At 37.3% G+C, this 22,464-nt stretch overlaps 3 protein-coding genes across 4 annotated transcripts; 2 read left to right on the top strand and 1 right to left on the bottom strand.

Moving 5' to 3' along the window:
- The first annotated feature begins 384 nt into the window (after positions 1-384).
- On the top strand, positions 385-4,187 carry LOC147534837 (Pentatricopeptide repeat (PPR-like) superfamily protein). 2 transcript variants are annotated; one of them, XM_086646876.1, is made up of 4 exons: positions 385-849; positions 961-2,625; positions 2,727-2,874; positions 3,699-4,187. In XM_086646876.1, exon 2 carries the CDS (start codon positions 1,024-1,026, stop codon positions 2,389-2,391), a length of 1,368 nt encoding a protein of 455 aa, XP_086503002.1. In that variant the 5' UTR covers positions 385-849; positions 961-1,023; the 3' UTR covers positions 2,392-2,625; positions 2,727-2,874; positions 3,699-4,187. The 2 variants fall into 2 exon arrangements, with proteins under 2 accessions (XP_086503002.1, XP_086503003.1); XM_086646877.1 differs by having other exon boundaries at positions 433-849; positions 3,694-4,187.
- A 2,178-nt stretch (positions 4,188-6,365) lies between these two features.
- Positions 6,366-11,811, bottom strand: LOC147534836 (putative receptor-like protein kinase At5g24010). The gene is made up of 3 exons (XM_086650148.1): positions 10,351-11,811; positions 9,586-9,726; positions 6,366-9,194 (listed from the first exon to the last, which is right to left on the bottom strand). The coding sequence occupies exons 1-3, from the start codon at positions 11,734-11,736 to the stop codon at positions 6,540-6,542; spliced, it is 4,182 nt and encodes a 1,393-aa protein (XP_086506274.1). The 5' UTR covers positions 11,737-11,811; the 3' UTR covers positions 6,366-6,539.
- A 6,573-nt stretch (positions 11,812-18,384) lies between these two features.
- Positions 18,385-20,780, top strand: LOC147534835 (uncharacterized). The gene has a single exon (XM_086649099.1). The coding sequence runs from the start codon at positions 18,415-18,417 to the stop codon at positions 20,722-20,724; it is 2,310 nt and encodes a 769-aa protein (XP_086505225.1). The 5' UTR covers positions 18,385-18,414; the 3' UTR covers positions 20,725-20,780.
- Positions 20,781-22,464: the final 1,684 nt, after the last annotated feature.

Genomic DNA, 22,464 nt, shown 5'->3' with positions numbered 1-22,464 from the left:
TTCTTTTGTGTATTTGCACGAGGATAAAACAGAGATCAAGGAAAATAGGTTTGTTACCTGTTTGTGATTAAGTTCGGACTTTAAATTCATTATGAATTTCATTTTGAACCTATGGGTCTTTGCCCCCCTAGAATATTGGTCAAGAGGTTATATTTTTCGCTTTGTTGCAAATTGGGAGTCAAATTTGAACATTACACCAATATGCAGCGGGAATCTTTGTTGGAGTGGTAAGATGATTAGTCTTCCACTTTAGAAGTTAAAGGCTCTGACAAATTTTGGTTCCGGTTTCGGACTCGGACTCGGACTCGGACTCAGCCACTCAGGTGACGCCGTAAACTACCTATTCCTATGCGAAATAAACAGCATAGAACCGAAAATTTTGGTTCCGGTTTGCTGGTTATTGGGCAAATTACAACCTAAAAGTTTCTCTCTAACCTTCACTTCTTCTTCTTCTTCTTCTTCTTCTTCTTTAGTCTCAGTTAATCAAACCTATGGACTAAGAAATGTGTCATCCTCTTGAAGGGTAAAGGTCTTCTAATCAGTTTTTCCATCTCGGATTTCATTATTCGAAGGTTGGAGCTATTCAAGTTTGAAGCTTGGGAAGAAGAGGTCACATTCAATCGTTCAAAACCCAATCTTTATAAACATAACTGATGATTGAGTTTGATATTAGATACTATCTAAAGTCTTCGAACTATCTAAAGTTATATTAGAAAAAGAAGAAGAATACATCTTTCATTGAAGACTTCGAACTATCTAAAGTCTAAACCTTTCTAGTAGTCTCTAATTTGTGAAATTGAGATTAGGGTTTTGTGCAGAAGATTTTAGAGGAATTAGTTCTTTAAAGAGGTAATATTGGGTTTGCTTTTCTAATTTTAGCTTCATCTTCAAGAATTTTTTGGGTGGTATATTGTTCATTTTCTTTTCTCAATTTGATTCATTCTCTGAATTATTATTTAGTTTTAGGTAATCAAACTTGGAAGAAATTCAAATTCCTATAGATTGTTCAGTTTTGATTAGAGAATGGTATGTACATTTTCGACTCGCTTATTGAACATATCCATTTCTTCATTCTGTAAAGCTCAACAATTAGATAAAGCTGTATCATCTCTAAACGACGGTATACAACTTGGGTATATCCCAGATGTAGTTACTTACAATATACTGATTGCTGCATATTGTCGATTCATTGGATTCAATGATGCATATTCGTTTTTCGTTAATAGAATGAGAGGAGATGGGATAACCCCAAATGTTATTACTTTCAATTCTTTAATTGCTGGTGCTACTAGACATTGCCTTCTAGACGAGTCCCTCGTGTTATTCGCGAAAATGTTCCAAATGGGTATCTATCCTGATATTTGGAGTTGTAATACTTTGATGAATTGTTATTTTAAAGTGGGACGACCCGAAGAAGCTAATAGAGTTTTCCGGAGTATTATCTCGGATGGTCTCACTCCTTGTCCAACTACTTATAACACTATGATTAATGGTCTATGCAGAAATGGGTATGTTTCTAATGGACTCAGGTTGTTTAGGAGGTTACAAAGGGATGGATTTTCACCTCCCATTGTAACATACAACATACTTATAAATGGGCTCTGTAAATCGGGTAGGTTAGGGGAAGCTAGAAGGATCCTCAAGGAGTTGAAAGATTCAGGTCATAGTCCAAATGCTATTACTTATACTACTGTGATGAAATGCTGCTTTAAATCTGGAAAGTTTGATAAAGGATTTGAGATATTCAAGGATATGAAGCATAGAGGATTCACTTTCGATTCCTTTGCATACTGTTGTGTAATTAGTGCATTTGGTAAGAAGGGTATGTTGAAAGAGGCTGAAGATTGCAGAGGAAAAATGATCAAGACCGGTACGGAACTCGATATGGTGTGCTATAATACACTTGCTGCTTTGTATTGCAGAGAGGGTAAGATCGAAAATGCAATTTTATTGTTGGATGAGATACAGGAGAAAGGCTTGGAGGCTGATCAATACACTCATGCAATTCTGGTCGATGGGCTATGTAGGATTGATCGTGTTGATAAAGCATGGCAGTATCTGAAGACGAACAACTTGGGATCGAACGTGGTGGCCTATAACTGCTTGATTGACGGGTTGTGTAAGGCAGGTGAGTTGGAACGAGCAAGGCAGGTATTTGAAGAAATGGAGGTAAAGGATTCATTTACCTATACTTCACTTGTGCATGGTCTTTGCAAGTCAGGCGAGTTCTTGGTAGCATCAGAACTCATGTTAACTTGCGTAAGTAAAGGTATGAAAGTACTCACTTCCGCACAGCGAGCTGTTCTTAGGGGTCTTCGTGGTTCAGGATCCAAAAAGCAAGAAAAGAAGCTGAAATCAGAACTTCGGATAGGAAGGTACTTGAAGTACTAAGGTGGTTTCCAGAACTGGCACTACTTCGCATTGATTAGCTCTCCGAGCCATTCCTTGAAATTATCCTTTGGATGGAAGGTTCCTTGCTTAGCTCCTTGAACCATTCCTTGAAAAGACTTGGCTGAACTCTTTAGTTAAGTAGCATGTTTGTTGCTTGAATGCCTTTTAACATAATGAAGCACATGGTGTTATCTTGTTCTTATGGAGAGCACCAGACATTTCGAGTTTCATCAGGTGGGAAATTTTGATCCATAATACTTGTCAAACTCTCTGCTTGTTTGTTGTTACATCATACATGGACAATGAACACAGATTTCCTTGATGACTCAATACAGGATGGAACCACATTCTCCCAGAGTTTCCAATTGTTAAACTGGGACTGGAATTTCCATGATGAATTCTAGAGAGTTATTTTTCGATCACAAAGAGATTGGCATCGGATATTGTAACTGTTCTGTTCAGAATTGACCATGAAGGCTGCAGGTAAACTATTTTGTCTTACATTTCGAGTGTGTTTATGATATTCTGCATCTTCTGCTTTTCCAAAAATTATGATTTTGGGTTTATAAGAACTAATTGAATTAGCGTGACATACGAAAAAGAACTTCCAAATTTCCTACACAATGAAGCTGCAAATTTTAGGTCTTGACTAGTTTTTTGGTTCGATGAGTCGCGATATTTGGTACTTCTTCTCTCATCCTTTTATTCCTCAGTCACCTATCCTCCTTTAGTTCTAAGACTGGTTTGATACACAATGTTAAGACCTAAAGCTCCTAAACTTATGTTCCCAAACACCAGGGTAAAAAGTATGTAGAGTTAAGCTCTTAACCTTTCCCTTCACATAAGAAACTTTACTGTCATCTGTACAACTCTAACAGAATATATTTGAAGGGCCTCCTAGTTCTCTAGTGTTTCATTCTATGGAACTTTTGTAGGTAGTAGATCCATGTCTGTCTAGGCCACACTATAGCGGTTCGAGGGCTCTGGGTGGTCTCTAACACTTCGCTTTATCAGAAATAAAAATAAAGAATAGATTCACATTATACTTTTCTGTTAGTCACTCTACTGAGCTACTCGATGGTATCAGCAATCGGGCGAGCTTACCATTCTAAGTTAAAAATTCCACCGTTAGTTGACTTTATTTGTCACTTTCAAAAATATATCTATATGTAACTAAACGGCTACGTAATAATTGGTAGTTGTAAAGTGATTCGTTGTTTTCCAAGAAAACTTTTGTGTTCCTGAACTTGTAAGCTTGCTATGCATATTGCTATTTAGTTGTGAAACTCGACCACTTTTTAGTGCAGGACCCGAAAATGTGAAAAAGCTTTGTGGCTGTAACTTTAGTGAAAATGGTGATATGAAGCTGAAAAAAGTCATTGGTGAAGTTCTTCACAATGTTCGGAGGCCACCATGGAACTGCTGGTCGATATTTAGAAGTTCAAGACTTGCTTTACTCACAATAGAACCCCCAACGTCGAGTGAAGTTCCGGTAGTCCTGTGATTAAAGAAAAATATCGACGACTTAAAGTTGTTCTTGGTTGAATCTAGTGAAGAAAATAATGGCTTTTTCTCCTTAATAAAATCTGAGGAAACCCTCTGCAAGGAGAAGCATGCTCTTTAAATTTTACTTTCTTGGTATAAATTCTTCGTCGGTATTATTTCTCTACCCTTTCCGTTTCATTTATATATACTTTTTACTTGAAGGAAAACATTTTAATTGATACAAAACCAGTCTGTGTGAACTGACTGCTGCAGAAGCTCAGAATGAAGGAAAACATTTTAATCGATACAAACCAGTTAACAATTTCAACGTGGTTGGTATGGAACTGAAAAGCTGCATTTTCTGATATTAGTGGGCACTTATCTTAGGTATCTGATTGTTCTTCCTAATATCTAAATTAGTTCCTACTCTGCCTAGAGGGGGTATTATGAAAGTTATCTTAGGTATCTGATTGTTCTTCCTAATATCTTAGGTATTATGAAAGTTAATAATCAGGAGGTACTAATTCCTATTTTAGAATGTATTTTACACTTATGACCAATTATCTTCTATCTTCAACAACCAGAAGTAAATTTTCTAAACTTTCAAAAAGTCTCTTGGTTAGTAGTTGCTGTTTACATACTACATATGTGGTTGGGCTAACAGTGATGTGGTATACGCCTTTTTTAGTGAGAGGACTTGATTCCGACGAAGTTTTCTAAAACTGAAAAATACAGCACAAACTAGAAGTGTCGAGGGTCCACCTAATTACCCACCTTGAGGAGCAACCCGGGAGATTGCTCCTCATAAGGCGTAAACAATCGGTCGCTTGAGAGCTGAAGAAACTCAATGCTAGTCTTGTGGGGAATCTGAATATAACATGGAAACTACTGCTGAATGGAGGTCCAGGAGGTGCTATTAAGTACCTTGTTCAAATGCTGTGATGATGTTGTGAGTAGTGGCTAGCTATCCCTTCATGTCTATCTGAATAACCACTCTTCTTTAGAAAACATATATTTGTTCTCTCTAACAGGAAATCGAGTGGCCGTTCCTTACAATTTTAACTTTGTTGGAGATCTGGGAATTCAGATTTGATCCGTGTAAGTGTTGGTAAATGTTAAGTCTGTTCTAAGTACTCCTGAAACAGCGAATGTGATAGTGAACGGATTGGCGATCGTGAAGATCATTGTTCTAAGTACTCCCGAAACAGCGAATGGGACAGTGAACGGATTGGCCAGCCGAACTGCTAGTTTTGGGTTGACAGGGTGAACTGCTAGTTTTAGGAATATAGATAGATACACATCCTAGTCACTGTGGAGGTATTGTCAAAATGGGCGAAATGGACGTAGTTGCCCAATCGACGCGTAAGAAGGAATCAATGTAGGACTTATTGGATTCTTAGCTATTCATGCTAGTATTGATAATGAGGATCAATGTTTAGATACAAGGATGAGTGAAGTATTTTCACAATTGATCACAAATGGAGGTAGGTAACTTTTGACTTTGATTCATCAACTTAATTTAGTGAACTTTTACATATTAGGTATATAGTTAGATCACTTGAGGAGTTTGCCATCAAAATGTGGAAAATCATGACAGAATTATTAAGCATTAAAGCTCTGTATATTTCTATTTGTGCATTGGATGGAAATTCTGAATCTGTTCTATTATGTCGCATCTATTCGTATTCTGTTTCGTAAAGTTATAAATTTGTTAACCCACAAGTCTCTTTGGAACGACGGATGTCATTCCTGCCCAATCCAAGTCGATTCAATATGTTAAGTGGATAAAACTACCTGACTAGAGCGGTATACCATGGTCCACATTTCCTGCCCAACCTTAGTCGATTCAATTTGATAAGTTACATTGACTCAGTGTATCGATCATATATGTATTATCCGGTCGTATGACCAAAAGTCTAAAAGTCTAAGTGGAGACATTATTTTTCTTGTCAAATCATTGTCATCCTTGAAAGGAGAATTTTGCTAGGTCTTTTTTTTTCCAATGTGGAGAAAAGTTGATAAGAATGTCAAAATGAAGTGACCCTTTCTTAGTGCTCTCCAGTCTACCATTTTTAAAATCTTATCCCTTTTTGTTAAAGTGGAATACCATTTTGAGGGCCATCATGCTAGTGAATGATTTGGTTTGGAAGCATATAAACTAAGGTCATTTTGAAGTCAATGGTGGAACTATCTTTTCTTATTGGTGTTCATAGTTGAACATGCTTGAAATTTTTAGGGTTACAGGATTTTTTTTTTGTTGTCCTTTTGAATTAGCAATTTGTTGAAGTTTAACATTCTAAGTCTTTGTTCTTTATTACTGTATTATAGTTAATGTGAATCGAAAACACCATTAGGTCGCAGACCTATTGGCCGGTTGAAGCATGAGACCTAAATTGAGAGCTCGATTCTATTTACCCATTGATTGTAAAAGAAAATAGAACACATTGTTCGGCGAATAAGAGACACTTGGGTAACTATGAAAAAATAGATAACTACAAGATTCAGAAGTTTTCATTGAATGGAGAAAGATGAAGATAAAGAGCTTCAATGCTTATTTAGTCCCACAAGCATTATGATTCTATCATTAGTTCCCACATTTTAATATCAGACTTCACAAGTAATCTGACAATATACCAAATTTGGAGTATTAGAAAAGTTATAAATTACCTACCTTCATTGGTTATCAATTGTGAAAATACTTCGCTTGTACTTATATCCGATCTTTTATCCTCATTATCTCGATTCTTTTTCGAAGGAATTCGAGGAAGTGGAGCAAGTAATGGAAGATCAATTACATCTTTTATGCTATCTTCATGTGGTTCTCTTTCAACTCCTCTTTCTTCAAGTTGTAATGCATATTCTAAGTTCCATAATACATCACCCATTGTAGGTCTATCGATACCATATTCCGCAAGACATTTCTCAGCTGTTTCCCCGTATTTCTGTAAAGACTTTGAATTGATCTTACCCATGAGTTTAGGATCAATGATCTGTTCAAGTTGTCCCTTCTTTTGCCACATTAATGCCCATTCTGCTAAGTTCATTTGATCCCTCGAGGCCGATTGATCTACTGCTGGTCTTGCACATAGTACTTCATAAAGAACTACTCCGAACGAATATACATCTGACTTATCCGTTAGTTTATGAAACCTATAGTACTCTGGATCGAGATACCCAAAGCTTCCTTTAACAGCAGTGCTAACATGGGACTCGTCAAGCATCGGACCTGATCTCGAAAGCCCAAAATCAGCAACTTTAGCTACATATTTCTCATCAAGTAATATGTTTGTCGATTTAACGTCTCGATGAATGATTCCTTGTGCTGAACCTGTGTGAAGATAGTGAAGACCTCTTGCTGAGCTAATACAGATATCAAGCCTTTGTTTCCATGTCAAAGTTGGTAATCCTGAACCATATAAATGTTTCTTTAATGGTCCTTTCTCCATGAACTCATAAACCAGAATCATCTCTGAGTTTTCTTCACAATACCCAACTAGAGATACAAGATGACGATGGCGAATCTCGGACAAGATCGTAAGTTCAGTGTGGAATTCTGGTAAGCCTTGACCACAACCAGGTACACCTCTCTTAACAGCTACTTTTGTGTTATCTCTAAGCACCCCTTTGTATACCATACCAAATCCACCCGAACCGATAATCAAATTCTTATCGAAGTTGTTTGTTACAAACTGTATTTCTGAAAAGGGAAATTTCAATCCGCGATTTTCGTTCTTGTGAAGGGATCTAGCATTAGTCCCTTCAGACACTTTATTACTCGAATTTCCTTCTTGTGCAGGTACTTGTGACCATGCCCCAGTTTTAGCAGGTTCTAATTTTGGTTCCTTTTTTCGGCATCTAAGTACTAGCAAGACTGCAAGTATGACTAAGACTAGAAAGACAAAGCCTCCAATAACACAACCAACCAAAACATAGATTTTCCTCTTCTTGGTTCCATTTTGCGAGTCGTTAACCTTTTTTCCATTTCCTTCTTCCGAAACATCAATCATCTTCATAACCTCTAATCCGTTCAGTATAGCATTCTCTGTTCCCGGAGTACTTAAATCAGACTTGCCAACACTTACCCAGATCGAACTTGAATCCACAGAGTCCACAACAAAGTCAAAATAATAAGGAACGGCCCTCCTGTTGTATGTTAGAGAGAATAAGTTTAGGTTTTCTAAGGCAGAGTAGTTATTCAAATAGACATCAAAAGATAGTTGTCCATTACTCACAATATCGCAGAAATGCATTCGAACAAAGTACTTAACAACCCCACTTGGAGCTAGATTCACTGGTAATTTCCATGTTAAATTGAAATTCACTTGACCAATCGTATTGGTCGTGTTCATCTCTTGAGCAGTCGTGTAAACTTTATCAGGAGCCGTCTCTCTGGTCGCTCCTCCAGGTGGGTAATTAGGCGGACCTTCGACACTTACACCTTTTGCTGCATTTTTCAGTTCGAGAAAATTTTCGTCGGGAATCCAAGTCCTCCAAAGAGTGTCATTAAACGGGGTAATTTTCGGACCTCCAACATTAATCCTATGAACAGTTTCTAAAGGTATGGAAGATAATCCACTAAACTTTGTAACTCCAGATGAACTAACATATTTAGCACCACCATTAACAAGATCATCAGGAACAGAAAAAACTTCAATGGCATTAACAAATCCAAAATCTGACTTACCCAAAGGTGTAAACAAGATTTGAGCTTTTTCATTGTTAAGCTTTACTATGTACTCCTTTAAAACCAGAGAGTTACCTTCATTTCTCATACTAAAATTACTTAAAACCGAAATCCCATCAATAAAAACATTAAACAAACCATTCTTGAGATCATAATGCTCTGAAGTAAAAGGAAAGAAATGAAGTCTTACCATATGGGTACCTTTCTGTTTGATGTCAAATTCATAATAACTTGAATCAATGGTGAAAACTCTAGCTGTATGATATAAAGGAGATGAAATTTGAGATGGGTTTGGGTTTTTGAGTAAGATCTTGTTAGTTGAAGTGAGAAAAGATGAGCCAGAATTTGTTTCATCTCCTACATAATTTCTGCTGTATTCATCTGTGGTGTTTCCATTAGAACCACAGTTGATGAGATAGTTGTCTATAGGAGTAAAAGCTTCATGTGAGGGAAAGTGAAAAGATGAGAGATAAAGGAAGAAAGATAAAAGTTGTAAGCTTTGGGTCTTCATTAATGGAGGATCTTTTGTTTGGTGAAGCTCTTCTTCTTCTTTGTTCTTTTTGTTTTCCTTTCTGAGAGGTCTCATAAAGAGATAGAAATTGAAGTAGCCTCCCAAACAAAAAGTACTACTCCACTTTTAGAGCATTTTTTTGAAAGTTTAGAAAATTGAAGTGTGGGTGTTGAAGATGGGAGATAATTGGTGATAGGTCTAAAATGTAATCCAAATTGGGAATTAGTATCATCTGATTATCAAACTTCAATAATGCCCCCCATTTTAGTAGAAATACTTTTGCTTAAAGAACTAAGAAATTGTGAAAAGTTTGTTCTATAAATTAGTTATTTATAAGTCAATAATTTGGCAACACAACCTACTTTCTTAAGAAAAAATTAGTTTTCCTTTCCATTGAGTTAATTGTTTGTTTTATATAAGACTTTGGTGATAATGATATTGATGGTGTTGGTGGTGGGGGAGGTTTAGAGAGGATGTTGCACTGATGTTGGTTATATAAGAAGGTAGTAATGACCAATTTGTCTAAAGCAGACGTATAAATCAAGAATGTGCTAGCAAGAATCCCTCTGAAATTTTGTGGAAGACGAGAAACCCTTATTCTTGCAGAGACATCCATGAAACGTAACTTAGAATTTCGTGCAAGGCCGTAGAATTTCTGAAAATGGTAAAGAAATCCAACTTTTCTAATTAGGATTTCAGAAAAATCCACCCACAACTTCATATATTGCTACAAAATTTTGGATTTCAGAGACGGGTACCCACTGAAATGTTACAAAACGAAGTATTCCGTTTGGACAACCTCTGTCCTTGTACAAGATGTGTTTTTTTTCGTATGTTCACTTGGTTGTTTTTCATTAAACATAGATGATGGTTTTGGTTCAATCACTTTTGATGAACAAAATAATGAACCGGTAGTTGAATAAGTAAAATTTACATGTAAGAACAAAGTAAGATGAAAATGTTGACCTTATATAGTTCATCGTAACACACATTACAGAATATCAAAAATCATGTCTGTTTATCACAAATGAACAAAGAACTTCACTTTTACAGCTATCAGTATTAGACATTAAGCGAAGAACTACTAGTACAGACGTAAAAGTTAATCCTCACACATTCAATACAAAAAAAAAAAATACAAAGGTAAATACCTTGGGTATCTCTTTTGAGAGAGCTCCAAAAACGGATTCATCCATAAAAATCTAAATCCGCATATAGAAAAACTTCTTCCTTTGTAAATATAGAATGTTACGAGATGAAGTTTGATTACTTGCTTCTATTTGTCTTCTGGGATATCGACGGGCAAAGGTGACCACCCCATATAGTCATGTACTTGGGTTCTTCTTCTATGAAGAACAAATGCAGCTAGTAACATACTAGCAACAACACATGAAGGAACTAGAATCCCAATAAACCCTCTCGATCGACCCACCAAAACAGAATCAACCGATAATTCTCCATCAAGACTACCCAACGAATTATTCATCTTCATAATCTCTATCCCGTTAAGTATAGCGTTGATTCTTCCCGGATTACTCATACTCGAAGGCCCAACACTTATAATCAAATCCCCTGAACTATCAACATCGACTATAAAATCAGCGTAATATGGAGAAGCTAGGGTTTGTCCTGAAAGCTCCGAAAGATCCAAATCTTTATATGCAATATAACCATTTATATAGACATTGAAATAAAGCTCGTTGAGTGCCATACTAGCAATATCACAGAAATGAATCCGAACGAGGTATTTATAACCCAATTTTACAGGGAAAATCCAAGTTATGTTTTCGTCCGAGTTACTCAAAACTCTGGCAGAATTATAAACATTATCAGGCGCAACCTCTCGGGTTGCACCATCGTTCTGGTATTTAATCCTACCCGTAAATGAAATCGCCGTTGAATCAGCACCAGATTTCAAGAACCCGTTATCCGTTATCCAAGTTCTCCATAGAGTATCATTAAAAGGGGTAACCTTATGTCCTCCAACATTAATTCTGTAAATTGTTTCGAAAGCTTGTTTAGTTAATCCATCGACATTCTCAGTTCCTTCATTTGTAACGTATTTTGCGGTACCAGAAATAAGTTCTTTAGGTGCAGAGATAACCTCAATGGCATTAACGAAAGAAAACGAAGATTCATTCGAAGGCAAAAACGAAAGAACTAGCTTATCACTATCAACCCAAATTAGATATTCTTTTATTATGGGGTTTCTAGTATTACGATTTTCATTTTGACCCGTAAAATTGCTTAAAAGCAATAACCCATCAACCGAAACATGGAAAAGAGAATTGGAGTGATTGAATTTGGAAGAAATAAAAGGAAGAAAATGTAAACGTACTAAATGTGTTCCTATTTCTTTGATTTCAAATTCGTAATCCGAAGGTTTTGTGAATACCCTAGATGTATGATAAAGAGGAGATGAATGTTGAACTGGGTTTTGATCCTTGAGTGAAATGGTTCGAGCTGCGGATAAGAAATTCAATCCGGAACCTGAAGAATCGCTAACGAAAACCCGATTATCGATCTCTATGTTTTCGAAAGACCCACAATGGATTAGGTAATTATCTGCAGGGGTGAAAGACAATGATTGGTAGAAGCAGGTGGAGATTTGAATGAAGAATAAGAAGAACAAGAAAGGGGTTCTTAGGGTTTTGAAGGTTTCCATTAGAGAGAGGACTGGAATGAATTGTTTGGTTCCTGAATTTAGGTTTTTTTTTTTTATTGTTATTGGTTTGGGGGGGAAGAGATTTCTTATTTCTTATTGAAATGGAAGAAGGAATAACGACTTTTCTGTTGGTCTGGGTTGTTTTCCGCGGTTTTGACAGGTGTGAAGCTCCTCTTATTAATGGACGATATGAATCCGGTCAGGATGATATGAATCGGGTCTGGGTAATGGGCACTGGGGTGAGACATGAAAAAACTCTTAAAGCCGGAGAGACGTATTCTGATACATGTTAGGTTGAAAAATATGTTGATTAGAGTATCACGGTTGAGAGGACATTACTCCTTATGATTGTCGAGTGTAGTAGTGCGGGATCCGCGATCCAATAAATTAAGATAAAAGATTGTGAAATTAGTCTAGAATTCTTTTAGAATAAAGGCAATCTGGGTATTCTGAAAAAATTGGTCTACTGTTATAGAGCTTGGGTTATACATTCATCCATACCAAAGAAATAGGCGGCTGAGCAGATCCTCTATACTTTTACATAACACATAGAAAAAATATCGTATTACTAATAATTATTTAGGTAGCATGTCAATTCAAGGAAAAGTTTTGTTTATTTTTCAAGAAACTGTAAGTGCTTAGAGCATCCCCAATGGTTAGCACCAAATTAGTCACCAAAAAGGAATCTTCACCAAATTATTTGGTGTTTTCAAATTCTTGAACCCAAAGGCAACCACCAAAACTCCCACCAAATCACTATTCATCACACTAGATTTCATTTTTACCATTTTTAATACTCATTTTTTTTTAAATAAAATATGATGACAAATAATTTATTGAAATAGTAATTAAAATTATAAGATTTAAATTACAAATTAAGATCATTACGACATTTTATTGTTTATGGGGACCAAACAAAAATATTTTATGGGACCAAATACAAACATTAAAATAAATAAAGGGACTGAATGGAAAACAAAAATTCAAAAAGGACGAATTATATATTAAATATTATGGGGCCCACCGCATCACCAATTTGATGAAAGGTGAAGGCCGGCTACTGTTCATGACACGGGAGATCTTTGGTGATCTCCCGTGCCATTGGGTGCATATTGCCCTGGAGATCACCAAAATCTCCAGGGCCGTTGGGGATGCTCTTAGGAGCACAAAAAAATAACTATGAAAACATCAAAAGTAGAGAGTCCTGACATATTACAGACTAGTAATCTCCCATGAATTCCCCAAAGAGAATTCTCCTATCAAATCAACAAGATCCAAATATAAGTTTGTGACAAATGGGTTTGATCGTCATAGTTACTCTATCTGAGAGGTTATCTACATTATGGAAAGAACGATTATTTCTCTGTAACTAAATACACCATCAAATGATAAAATGTGTAATCTATTGAAGGAAGTCTTCCATAATATCGGACTTATAAAACTTCAAAAACCTGAAGGAAATACCCAATACAGGTGACATTAGAAAGGGACAATCGATAATTGTCAAAAATATCTCCATACCTTTTTTTATGTTGCAAGGAATATCTCCCTAATATGTTTCACTAAAGTTGCAAGAGATGAGTATGATCTGATCTATACAAAAGGCATCTGTAAAAATAAAGCCACATCTAGACCTTCCATACCCCCATATTCAGGGTACCTCTAAATGCTCCCTATTTTTATTCAGGCCCTCCTTCACTCTTGGCACTTGTTTTGGGTGTTGTACTGAATAATCCGAGGCCCATGGACCAAAGGCTCTACGACTTTCTTGTGCCGTCCTATTCAAGTTCAATACATATTAGACCCAGACCGAGAGCACTCGGACTTGCCTAATCTGTGGGAGACCAAAAGAGGAGGCGGGCCTGAGTAAAAAAAAAAAATCAGGGGTACGTATAGACTCCCCCAGTATTTAGAGATCTGAAAAGGACAAACACTGAAAATTGAGGTGAGAATTTTATAAGAAACGGAAAAGGAAGTTAATTTGGTTGGGAGTTTGTAATAGTACCAATCAGAAATGGAAAAGGAAACTCTGTTTCTATTTTTTAGACCAAGTAAATCCCTCTGTTTTGATTTTGCTATAAATAAATACTCCTTTCCTCAATTCAATAGTTCTCTCTCTCTCTCTCTCTCAATCAATCAATCTAGGGTACTACTACTTCAGAAGTATGGAGAGAAATTCTACTATAGCAGTGCCAATGTACATCAAGAGCATAAGCCAAAAAGTTAGTAGTTATCTGTTGAGGTATTGGGAATCACCTTCTCATGAAGGATGGTTGGTTATACTTAATGAATACGGTGGAGATGATGAAGATGAAGATGAAGAATCCAATCTAAACACAAGGAATTGGAAAGAGGGTGATTGCTGTCTCTGGAACCCATTAACTTCTCAGACAATTATGTTGCCTTCTCTTTTACCTTGGCTTGAAGGATACCATCTTTTTCCTGACTGTTGTGTTTTATCATCTCCCCCAAGCAATCTCAATTCTTCTATGGTTTTCTTCCTCTTTCGAAATTTGAGATCAAGTCCTAATCACCTTTTGTTTTGCAGTCCTGGAGAGAAAAGATGGAGAACACAACCGCTTAATTCACTAAATGCTTATCAGCTTATTTGGTCCAAAGCAAGTAACAAGTTATATATTGCTAATTTTTACAAGAACCAGATTCATCGAGTCGAAAAACTTGAGCCTGAGCTATCTGTAAATTCAATCACTATTACTAACAACAATAGTCATCCATGGGAAAAGGATTTCAATCGTTTTGGTGTTCAAATAAAATATATGGAATGTGGTGCTGATCATGAACTCTTCAAGGTTGTGAGAATATTATACCGTCCTGGTGACTATTATAAAACATTCTATGTAAAAGTATCCAAACTTAAGTATGCAGCTTCTTCAATGACTAACAACTATTCTTGGGAAGAAGTTAAAAGTATGGGTGATCATGTCCTCTTTATAGGGGAAGACACTATTGCTACTCTCTCGGCATCAAAGCTAGGTCTAACAAAGGGTTGTGTCTACTTCACTCATATAGAAGACGAAAGCCTCTACAAATTCGACCCTGAAGATGACTCTATTTCTGTTTATTCATACTCTTCAAATCTACTAATCCGATCTAATCTACCAACAGATCATAGGGTTAGTACAATAAGCAATGGCAGAAGAGATCATGGTATACTTCGTACCAACGTAGCGGAAAAGAGTATGCTCATAGCAGGATTGGAAACTATAACTAGTAGAGGAGTAATGCAACCAAGGGTCATATCTCCTTGTCTTATTTTCCGAACAAAATCGGATCCTATTTGGAATTTAGTAGATTATACCAACAATAAGTATCACATAGAACTTCCTGAGATTTTATCAGATGCTGCTGAAATTCGCTTCTCGAAAGGTGGTTGGATACTAATATTAAAAGGGAACAAATCCCCATTCTTTCTCAATCCCTTCACAAGAGACACCATTCCACTCCCTGACTTGCCTATTGAGAAAAGTATAGGTTCTGGCATAGTTTCTGGGTTTTCTTTCTCGTCTTTACCTACTTCTTTAGACTGTGTAGTTTTTGCTATTGAAAACGACTATAAAGGATCAGTTGTAATCTACTCTATTTCACGAGGAAATAATCGTTGGATCTCACGGTGGTTCTACGAACCTCAAGTAACTTCGAATGACAATCGCATTATTAAGACGTTCATGCCGTGGCTTAACAATCCAGTTTTCTTCGATGGAGATTTCTATTGTTTAGATCGTGAAGGAGCTTTGGGTGTGTTTAAGAAAGAGCAGAATGATGGTACGTGGAAAGTTCTTGCTAAACCTGAAAACCCATGTAATACTTTAGTAAGTAGGAGTTTCTTGGTTGAGTGTGAAGGAAAGTTGTTATCAGTGTTTTTAGGGCATCTAGGGAAAGATGTTCGAATATTTAGACTAGACATCTCCAACATGAATTGGGTTAAGGTTGAAAGTTTGCATAAACATATGTTATTCATCAGCAGAACCTCTAGTATGTCGGCAATTGCTCCAAATAGTTTGATGGAGAATAAAATTTATTTTGACAGAATTCATGGTGACGGGATATTATACTATTGTCTTGAGACAAGTCGATATCACTCTTTTGGGAGTCAACATTCTGCCGAAAATTTTTACGATACAAAGAACCACTTAAACTGCAGCTGGATTGAACCAAATTGGTCACTTTATTCAGCTCAAGAGCTTGATTGGAGTAATCTTGAACTTTAGTAGAAAAATTAGTTATATCTTGAATTGTGTATTCGTGTAGTTGCCGAATTGTACTTTGCTTTTCTTTGTACCCGAAAATTGTTTTTTGGCTTCCCCTGGGCATTATTTTTATTTACCGAAGAAAACAATGAATTTGAGGAACCCTATTAAACAAAAAGGGGTTTAGTAATTCCTTATAGACTTAAATTTAACCCAAATATGTCATTTATACAAGTCAGACATCATGATTCATCAGTCTGAAAAAACTCAAAACAGTCTGAAATCTAACTCGAGGTAATTGGACTTGGAGTCACATTCGAGGTCCGACCGAGAGAAAAAACAGACACTACCTTAGGCCCTTATTAATGGATGATATGAATAGGGTTGGGCCCTGAAAACATGGAAAATTGGAATGTAGGTGAGACACAGAAACCGCCTTCGCGACCGACATTGCATATTTTGAATGAGTGGTATGTGGATGGACATAATGTATAGCGAAAACACATTCTCTTTCTAAATCATATTTCTCCACGTATTCTGGTAAATGTTAGGTCGAAGATATGTATGTATAAGCATGATTAGAGTATCTGGTTGTGAAATAAAGTAAGTGAAAAAATTGTGAAATTAGTCTAGAATTCTTTTAATAGTCTAGAATGAAGGCAACCTTGGTATTCTTAAAAAATTGGTTTACTTTTACAGAGTATGGGAAAAAAATCAGCGGGAGATTCTAGTAGGGGAAAAAAATTTGACCAGAAGTCTAAAATAGTAAAAGTGGCCGAAATTCTCCTCTATATTTTTTCTATGATGTATAGAAAAGTGGCTTATTACGAACAACCATTTAGGTAGTAATGGTAATTCAATGAAAGTTTTGTTTATTTTCAAGGAAACGATAATATATTAAGTGCTCAGTAAGCACGAAAAATAAACTATAAAAACATTGAATTTGGAGAGTCTTAACATTTTACAAACTATAGACTCCCATGAATTTAACAAAAACCCCAAAGAGAATTCTGGAAGTATCAAATCAACAAGACCCAACTGTAAGTTTGTAACAAATGGATTCGATCGACATAATAACTCTATCTAAGGGGCTATCTACATTACGGAAAGAACGGTTATTACTCTGTAACTAAATACACCACCAAATAATAAAGGGTGTAATCTATCGGAGGAACCCTTTCATGGTATCTGGCATATCAAACTTCTATAACTAGAAGAAAATACAGATGACATTGGAACAATCGATAACCCTATGAAAAATCTCCATATGATTTTTCATTAAAGCTGCAAGAGATGAGCAAATACCAGGCGTTCTCTCAGCTCATCCGCACAAAAGGCATATGTTAAAGGTCTCTAAAAACAAACCCACACATATACCTTTCATACCCATATTTAGGGTGTCTCCAAAGGCCCCAGCCTTTTTACTCAGGGACTCTTGACGTTCTTTGTGAGCCTCATACTAATGAGCAGTCTCGAGCCCATTACCCATAGACAAGGGCTCTTGGACTTCTCTGATCCCGTCCTATTCAAGCTGAGTACAGATAGGGCTAGATCGAGAGCCCTCGGACTTGTCTAGTCCGTAGGAGTGCCAGAAGAGGAGGGAGGCCCGAGTGAAAGTCGTGTGGTGCCTATAGACTCTTCCCCGTATTGATAGATATCTAAAAAGGACAAAACAGTGAAAAAGCAAGATATTTGGTGGGAGTTTCCAAAGGTCGCGGCTTTGGGGAATAAAGAAAATTCTCTGGGAAATAAAGATTTTTCTTAAAACTAGTCAAATAAGAGACTTTTATGTTTCTTTTTTATTACTAAGGGGCTTCTAATTTTAAAGATGCTATAAAAAAAGGCTCCTTCATCTCATCACCTCTCTACCACCTCATCTTCTCGCCACCTCATCATCTTCTCCGGCGAAGGTCGTCGGCCGACCAGTTTTCCGGCCGGCCACCTTCAAACATAAAAAAAAAAAAAAAAAATCTCTCTTCCCCTCTCTCTCTCTAACACTCCGGCGAAGGGAGACCTTCGCCGGAGGTCCGGTCTGTCCATGAACCAAGGTCTGTCCATGGACAGACCAGATCTCCGGCAAAGGTCTCCCTTCGCCGGAGTGTTAAAGAGAGAGAGAGAGGAAGAGAGAAAAAAAAATTCCGGAGAAGATGATGAGGTGGCGGGATGATGAAGTGGCAGAGAGAACAGATGAGATGGAGGAGAACTTTCAAAAAAATGTATTTTATATTCCCCACAAAAATTTATTCCCCGGAGAATTTTAAAAAAAATCTGGAATCCCTCGAGAATTTATTCCCCGGAGAATTTTCTTTATTCCCCAAAGCCGCGGCCTTTCCAAAACCAACACAAAAGGAAAAAAGGGAACTCTATTTCTATTCAAAAAGCAAACACTCTGTTTTGATTTTGCTATAAATATTGCTTTCTTCTATTCAACTCTCTCTCTCTCTGTCTAGGGTACTACTACTTCAGACGTATGGAGAGAAATTCTATAGCAGTGCCAATGTACATCAAGAGCATACGAAGGTCCACGTTGAGAAGTGGTCTGTTGAGGTACTGGGAATCATCTTCTAATGAAGGATGGTTGGTCATACTCTGTCGATACGATGAAGATGAAGACGAAGACGAAGACGAAGACGAAGACGAAGACGGAGACGGAGACGGAGACGGAGACGGAGACGGAGACGGAGACGGTGACGGAGACGGAGACGGTGACAGACATGAAGACGGAGACGGAGACGGTGACAGAGATGGTGACGGAGATGCAGAGGGAGATGGAGATGGAGATGGAGATGGACATGGACATGGACATGGAGATGGACATGGACATGGACATGGACATGGACATGGACTAGATGGAGATCAAGATGATGAAGATGAAGAATTTAATTCAAACTCAAGAAAGTGGAAAGAGGGTGATTGCTTTCTCTGGAATCGTTCGACGTCTCAGACAATTATGTTGCCTTCTCTTTTACCTTGGCTTGAAGAATACCAACTTTATTGGGACTGTTGTGTTTTATCATCTCCTCCAAACAATCTCAATTCTATGGTATTTTTCCTCTTTCAAAGTAATTTGGAATCAAGTCCTAATCTCCTTCTGTTTTGCAGTCCTGGAGAAAAAAGATGGAGAACACAACCGCTTTCGCTAGATGCTGATAAGCTTATTTGGTTCAAAGCAAGTAACAAGTTATATATTGCTAATTCTTACGCTAATGAGATTAATCGAGTCGATAAACTTGAGCCTGAGCTATCTGTAAACACAATCACTATTACTAACAACAATAGTCATCCATGGGAAAAAGATTTCAGACGTTTCCATAATCGAATACGATATGTGGAATGCGATGATGAAGTCTTCAAGGTTGTGAGAGTAGTTTACCGTCTTTGTTGTTACATGCAAACAGTCTATATAAAAGTATCCAAACTTAAGTATGCAGCTTCAATGGCTAACTATTCTTGGGAAGAAGTGAAAAGTATGGGTGATCATGTCTTCTATATAGGGGAAGACACTACTACTACTCTTTCGGCAACAAAGTTAGGTCTAACAAAGGGTTGTGTCTACTTCACTCATATACAAGACCAAGAAAGCCTCTACAAATTCGACCCTGAAGATGACTCTATTTCTGTTTATTCATACTCTTCAAATCTAGTGATCCAATCTGATTTACGACCAGACAGGGTTACAATAAGCAATGGGGGAAGAGATGGTATACTTCATAACGACGTTACCGGAAAGAGTATGCTCATAGGAATAGAAAATATAACTAGTAGATCACTAATGCAACCAACAAGGGTTTTATCTCCATGTCTTGTTTACCTAACAAAAAAGGTCCCTGTTTGGAATTTGGTAGATTATAACAACAATACGTATCACATAGAGCTCCCGGAGACTTTATCCGATGCTGAAATTTGCTTTTCAAAGGGCGGTTGGCTACTAATGTTAAGAGGGAGGAGTACTCCATTTTTTCTCAATCCCTTCACGGGAGAGACAATTCGAGTTCCTGACTTGCCTGTTGAGGAAAATCCATATTATGGCATAGTTTCTGGGATTTCCTTCTCGTCTTTGCCTACTTCTTTAGACTGTGTAGTTTTTGCTATTGAATACGATGGTAAAGGATCAGTGATAATCTACTCTATTTCACGGGAAAATAATTGTTGGAGCTCAAAGTCTTTCTACGACCCTTCGGTATTATCGAATGAAAATCACATTAAGAAGTTCATGCCGTGGCTTAACAATCCAGTTTTCTTCGATGGAGCTTTCTATTGTTTAGATCGTGAAGGAGGTTTGGGTGTGTTCAAGAAAGAGAATAACGATATTACGTGGAAAGTTCTTGCTAAGCCTGAAAAACCATGGAATGCTTTCGTAAATAGAAGTTTCTTGGTTGAGTGTGAAGGCCAGTTGTTATCAGTGTTTTTAGGGCATCTAGGGAAAGATGTTCGAATATTTAGACTGGACATGTCCACCATGAATTGGGTTAAGGTTGAAAGTTTGCATAAACATATGTTATTCATCAGCGGAACCTCTAGTATGTCGGCAATTGCTCCAAATAGTCTGATGGAGAATAAAATCTATTTTGATAGAATTCATGGTGACGGGATATTATACTATTGTCTTGAGACAAGTCGATATCACTCTTTTGGGAGTCAACATTCTGCCGAAAATTTTTACGATACAAAGAACCACTTAAACTGCAGCTGGATTGAACCAAATTGGTCACATCATTCAGCTCAAGAGCTTGATTGGAATAATCTTGAAGTATTAGTAGAAAAATTAGTTATATCCTGAATTATCTTTTCTTGTAGTTACAGAATTTGATGGTCTAATATACTCTCTTTTTTCTATAACCATAAGAAAATACAGATGACATTGGGAAGGCGCAATCGATAACCGTATGAAAAAATCTTCATATGATTTTTCACTAAAGCGTCAAGAGATGAGCAATTACGAGGGGTTCTCTCAGCTCATATGTTAAAAACAAACCCACGCCTAGACCTTTCATACTCATATTTAGGGTGTCTCCAAGGCCCCCACGCCCTTTTACTCGGGCCTCGTCGACTTGTGATATTCTTTGTGAGCCTCATACTGATCAGCTGTCTAAAGCCCATAGACAAGGGCTCTCGGACTTCCCTCAAGCCGTGGTATCTAAGCTCAGTACATATCAGGTCTAGACAGAGAGCCCTCGGACTTGCCTAGTAGATATCTGAAAAAGACAAAACAGTGAAAAAAGCAAGATATTGAGTCGGGAGTTTCCAAATTCCAATCACAAAAGGAAAAGGAAACTATATTACTCTCTGCTATTCAAAAAGCAAACACTCTGTTTTGGTTTTCCTATAAATATTGCTTTCTTCTATTCAATTCTCTCTCTCTCTCTCTTTAGCTAGGGTACTACTAGTTCACTATGGAGAGAAATTCTACCATAGCAGTGCCAATGTACATCAAGAGCCTACCAAAGTCCGCGTTGAGAAGTGGTTGGTTGAGGTACTGGGAATCACCTTCTCATGAAGGATGGTTGGTTGTACTCTGTCATGAAGATGAAGATGAAGACGGACATGAAGAGGAAGACGGACATGAAGACGAAGACGGACATGAAGACGGAGACGGACATGGAGATGTAGATGATGAAGATGGAGATGGAGATGATGAAGATGGAGATGGAGATGGAGATGATGATGATGATGATGATGGTGATGAAGATGAGGAAGATGAAGAATTCAATCCAAACTCAAGGAAGTGGAAAGCGGGTGATTGCTTTCTCTGGAATCCTTCGACGTCTCAGACAATTATGTTGCCTACCCTTTTCAGTTTGCCTGGAGAATACCAGCTTTTTTGGGACGGTTGTGTTTTATCATCTCCTCCAACCAATCTCAATTCTATGGTTTTCTTCCTCTTTCGGGGTCTAGAATCATGTCCTAATCTTCTTCTGTTTTGCAGTCCTGGAGAAAAAAGATGGAAAACCCAACCTCTTTGGCTAGATGATGCTGATGAGCTTATGTGGTCCAAAGCAAGTAACAAGTTATATATTGCTAATTCTTACGATAACGAGATTAAGAGGGTCGATAAACTTGAGCCTGAGCTATCTGTAAACACAATCACTATTACTAACAACAATCATCATCCATGGGAGAACGATTTCAAACGTTTCAGTAATCGAATACGATATGTGGAATGCGGAGATGAACTCTTCAAGGTTGTGAGAGTAGTTTACCGTCTTTGTTGTAATTACCTGCAAACAGTCTATATAAAAGTATCCAAACTTAAGTATGCAGCTTCTTATTCTTGGGAAGAAGTGAAAAGTATGGGTGATCATGTCCTCTTTATAGGGGAAGACACTATTGCTACTCTCTCGGCATCAAAGTTAGGTCTAACAAAGGGTTGTGTCTACTACACTCATGGAGAAGACGAAGAAAGCATCTATAAATTCGATCCTGAAGATGACTCTATTTCTGTTTATTCACACTCTTCCAATCTACTAATCCAATCTGATTTACGGCCAGACAGGGTTACAATAAGCAATGGGAGAAGAGA

The sequence above is a fragment of the Eschscholzia californica genome, unplaced genomic scaffold (genome assembly GCF_041429995.1).
Source record: "Eschscholzia californica isolate CP2 unplaced genomic scaffold, dmEscCali1.0.p SCAF_6, whole genome shotgun sequence".
In the NCBI taxonomy this organism is placed as follows: domain Eukaryota; kingdom Viridiplantae; phylum Streptophyta; class Magnoliopsida; order Ranunculales; family Papaveraceae; genus Eschscholzia; species Eschscholzia californica.
Note: the sequence above shows the minus strand (reverse complement) of the source record. Positions and strands in the feature narration are given on the sequence as shown.

What these genes read in the sequence shown, in the direction of transcription:
- LOC147534837 (XM_086646876.1), top strand. Translation starts at nt 1,024, where the DNA reads ATGGTATGTACATTTTCGACTCGCTTATTGAACATATCCATTTCTTCA.
- LOC147534836 (XM_086650148.1), bottom strand. Translation starts at nt 11,736, where the DNA reads ATGGAAACCTTCAAAACCCTAAGAACCCCTTTCTTGTTCTTCTTATTC. An exon ending in TCGATATCCCAGAAGACAAA is followed by an intron (nt 9,727 to 10,350) that starts TAGAAGCAAGTA and finishes TACCATTTTCAG; the next exon opens with AAATTCTACGGCCTTGCACG. An exon ending in CGTCTGCTTTAGACAAATTG is followed by an intron (nt 9,195 to 9,585) that starts GTCATTACTACC and finishes ATGCTCTAAAAG; the next exon opens with TGGAGTAGTACTTTTTGTTT.
- LOC147534835 (XM_086649099.1), top strand. Translation starts at nt 18,415, where the DNA reads ATGGAGAGAAATTCTATAGCAGTGCCAATGTACATCAAGAGCATACGA.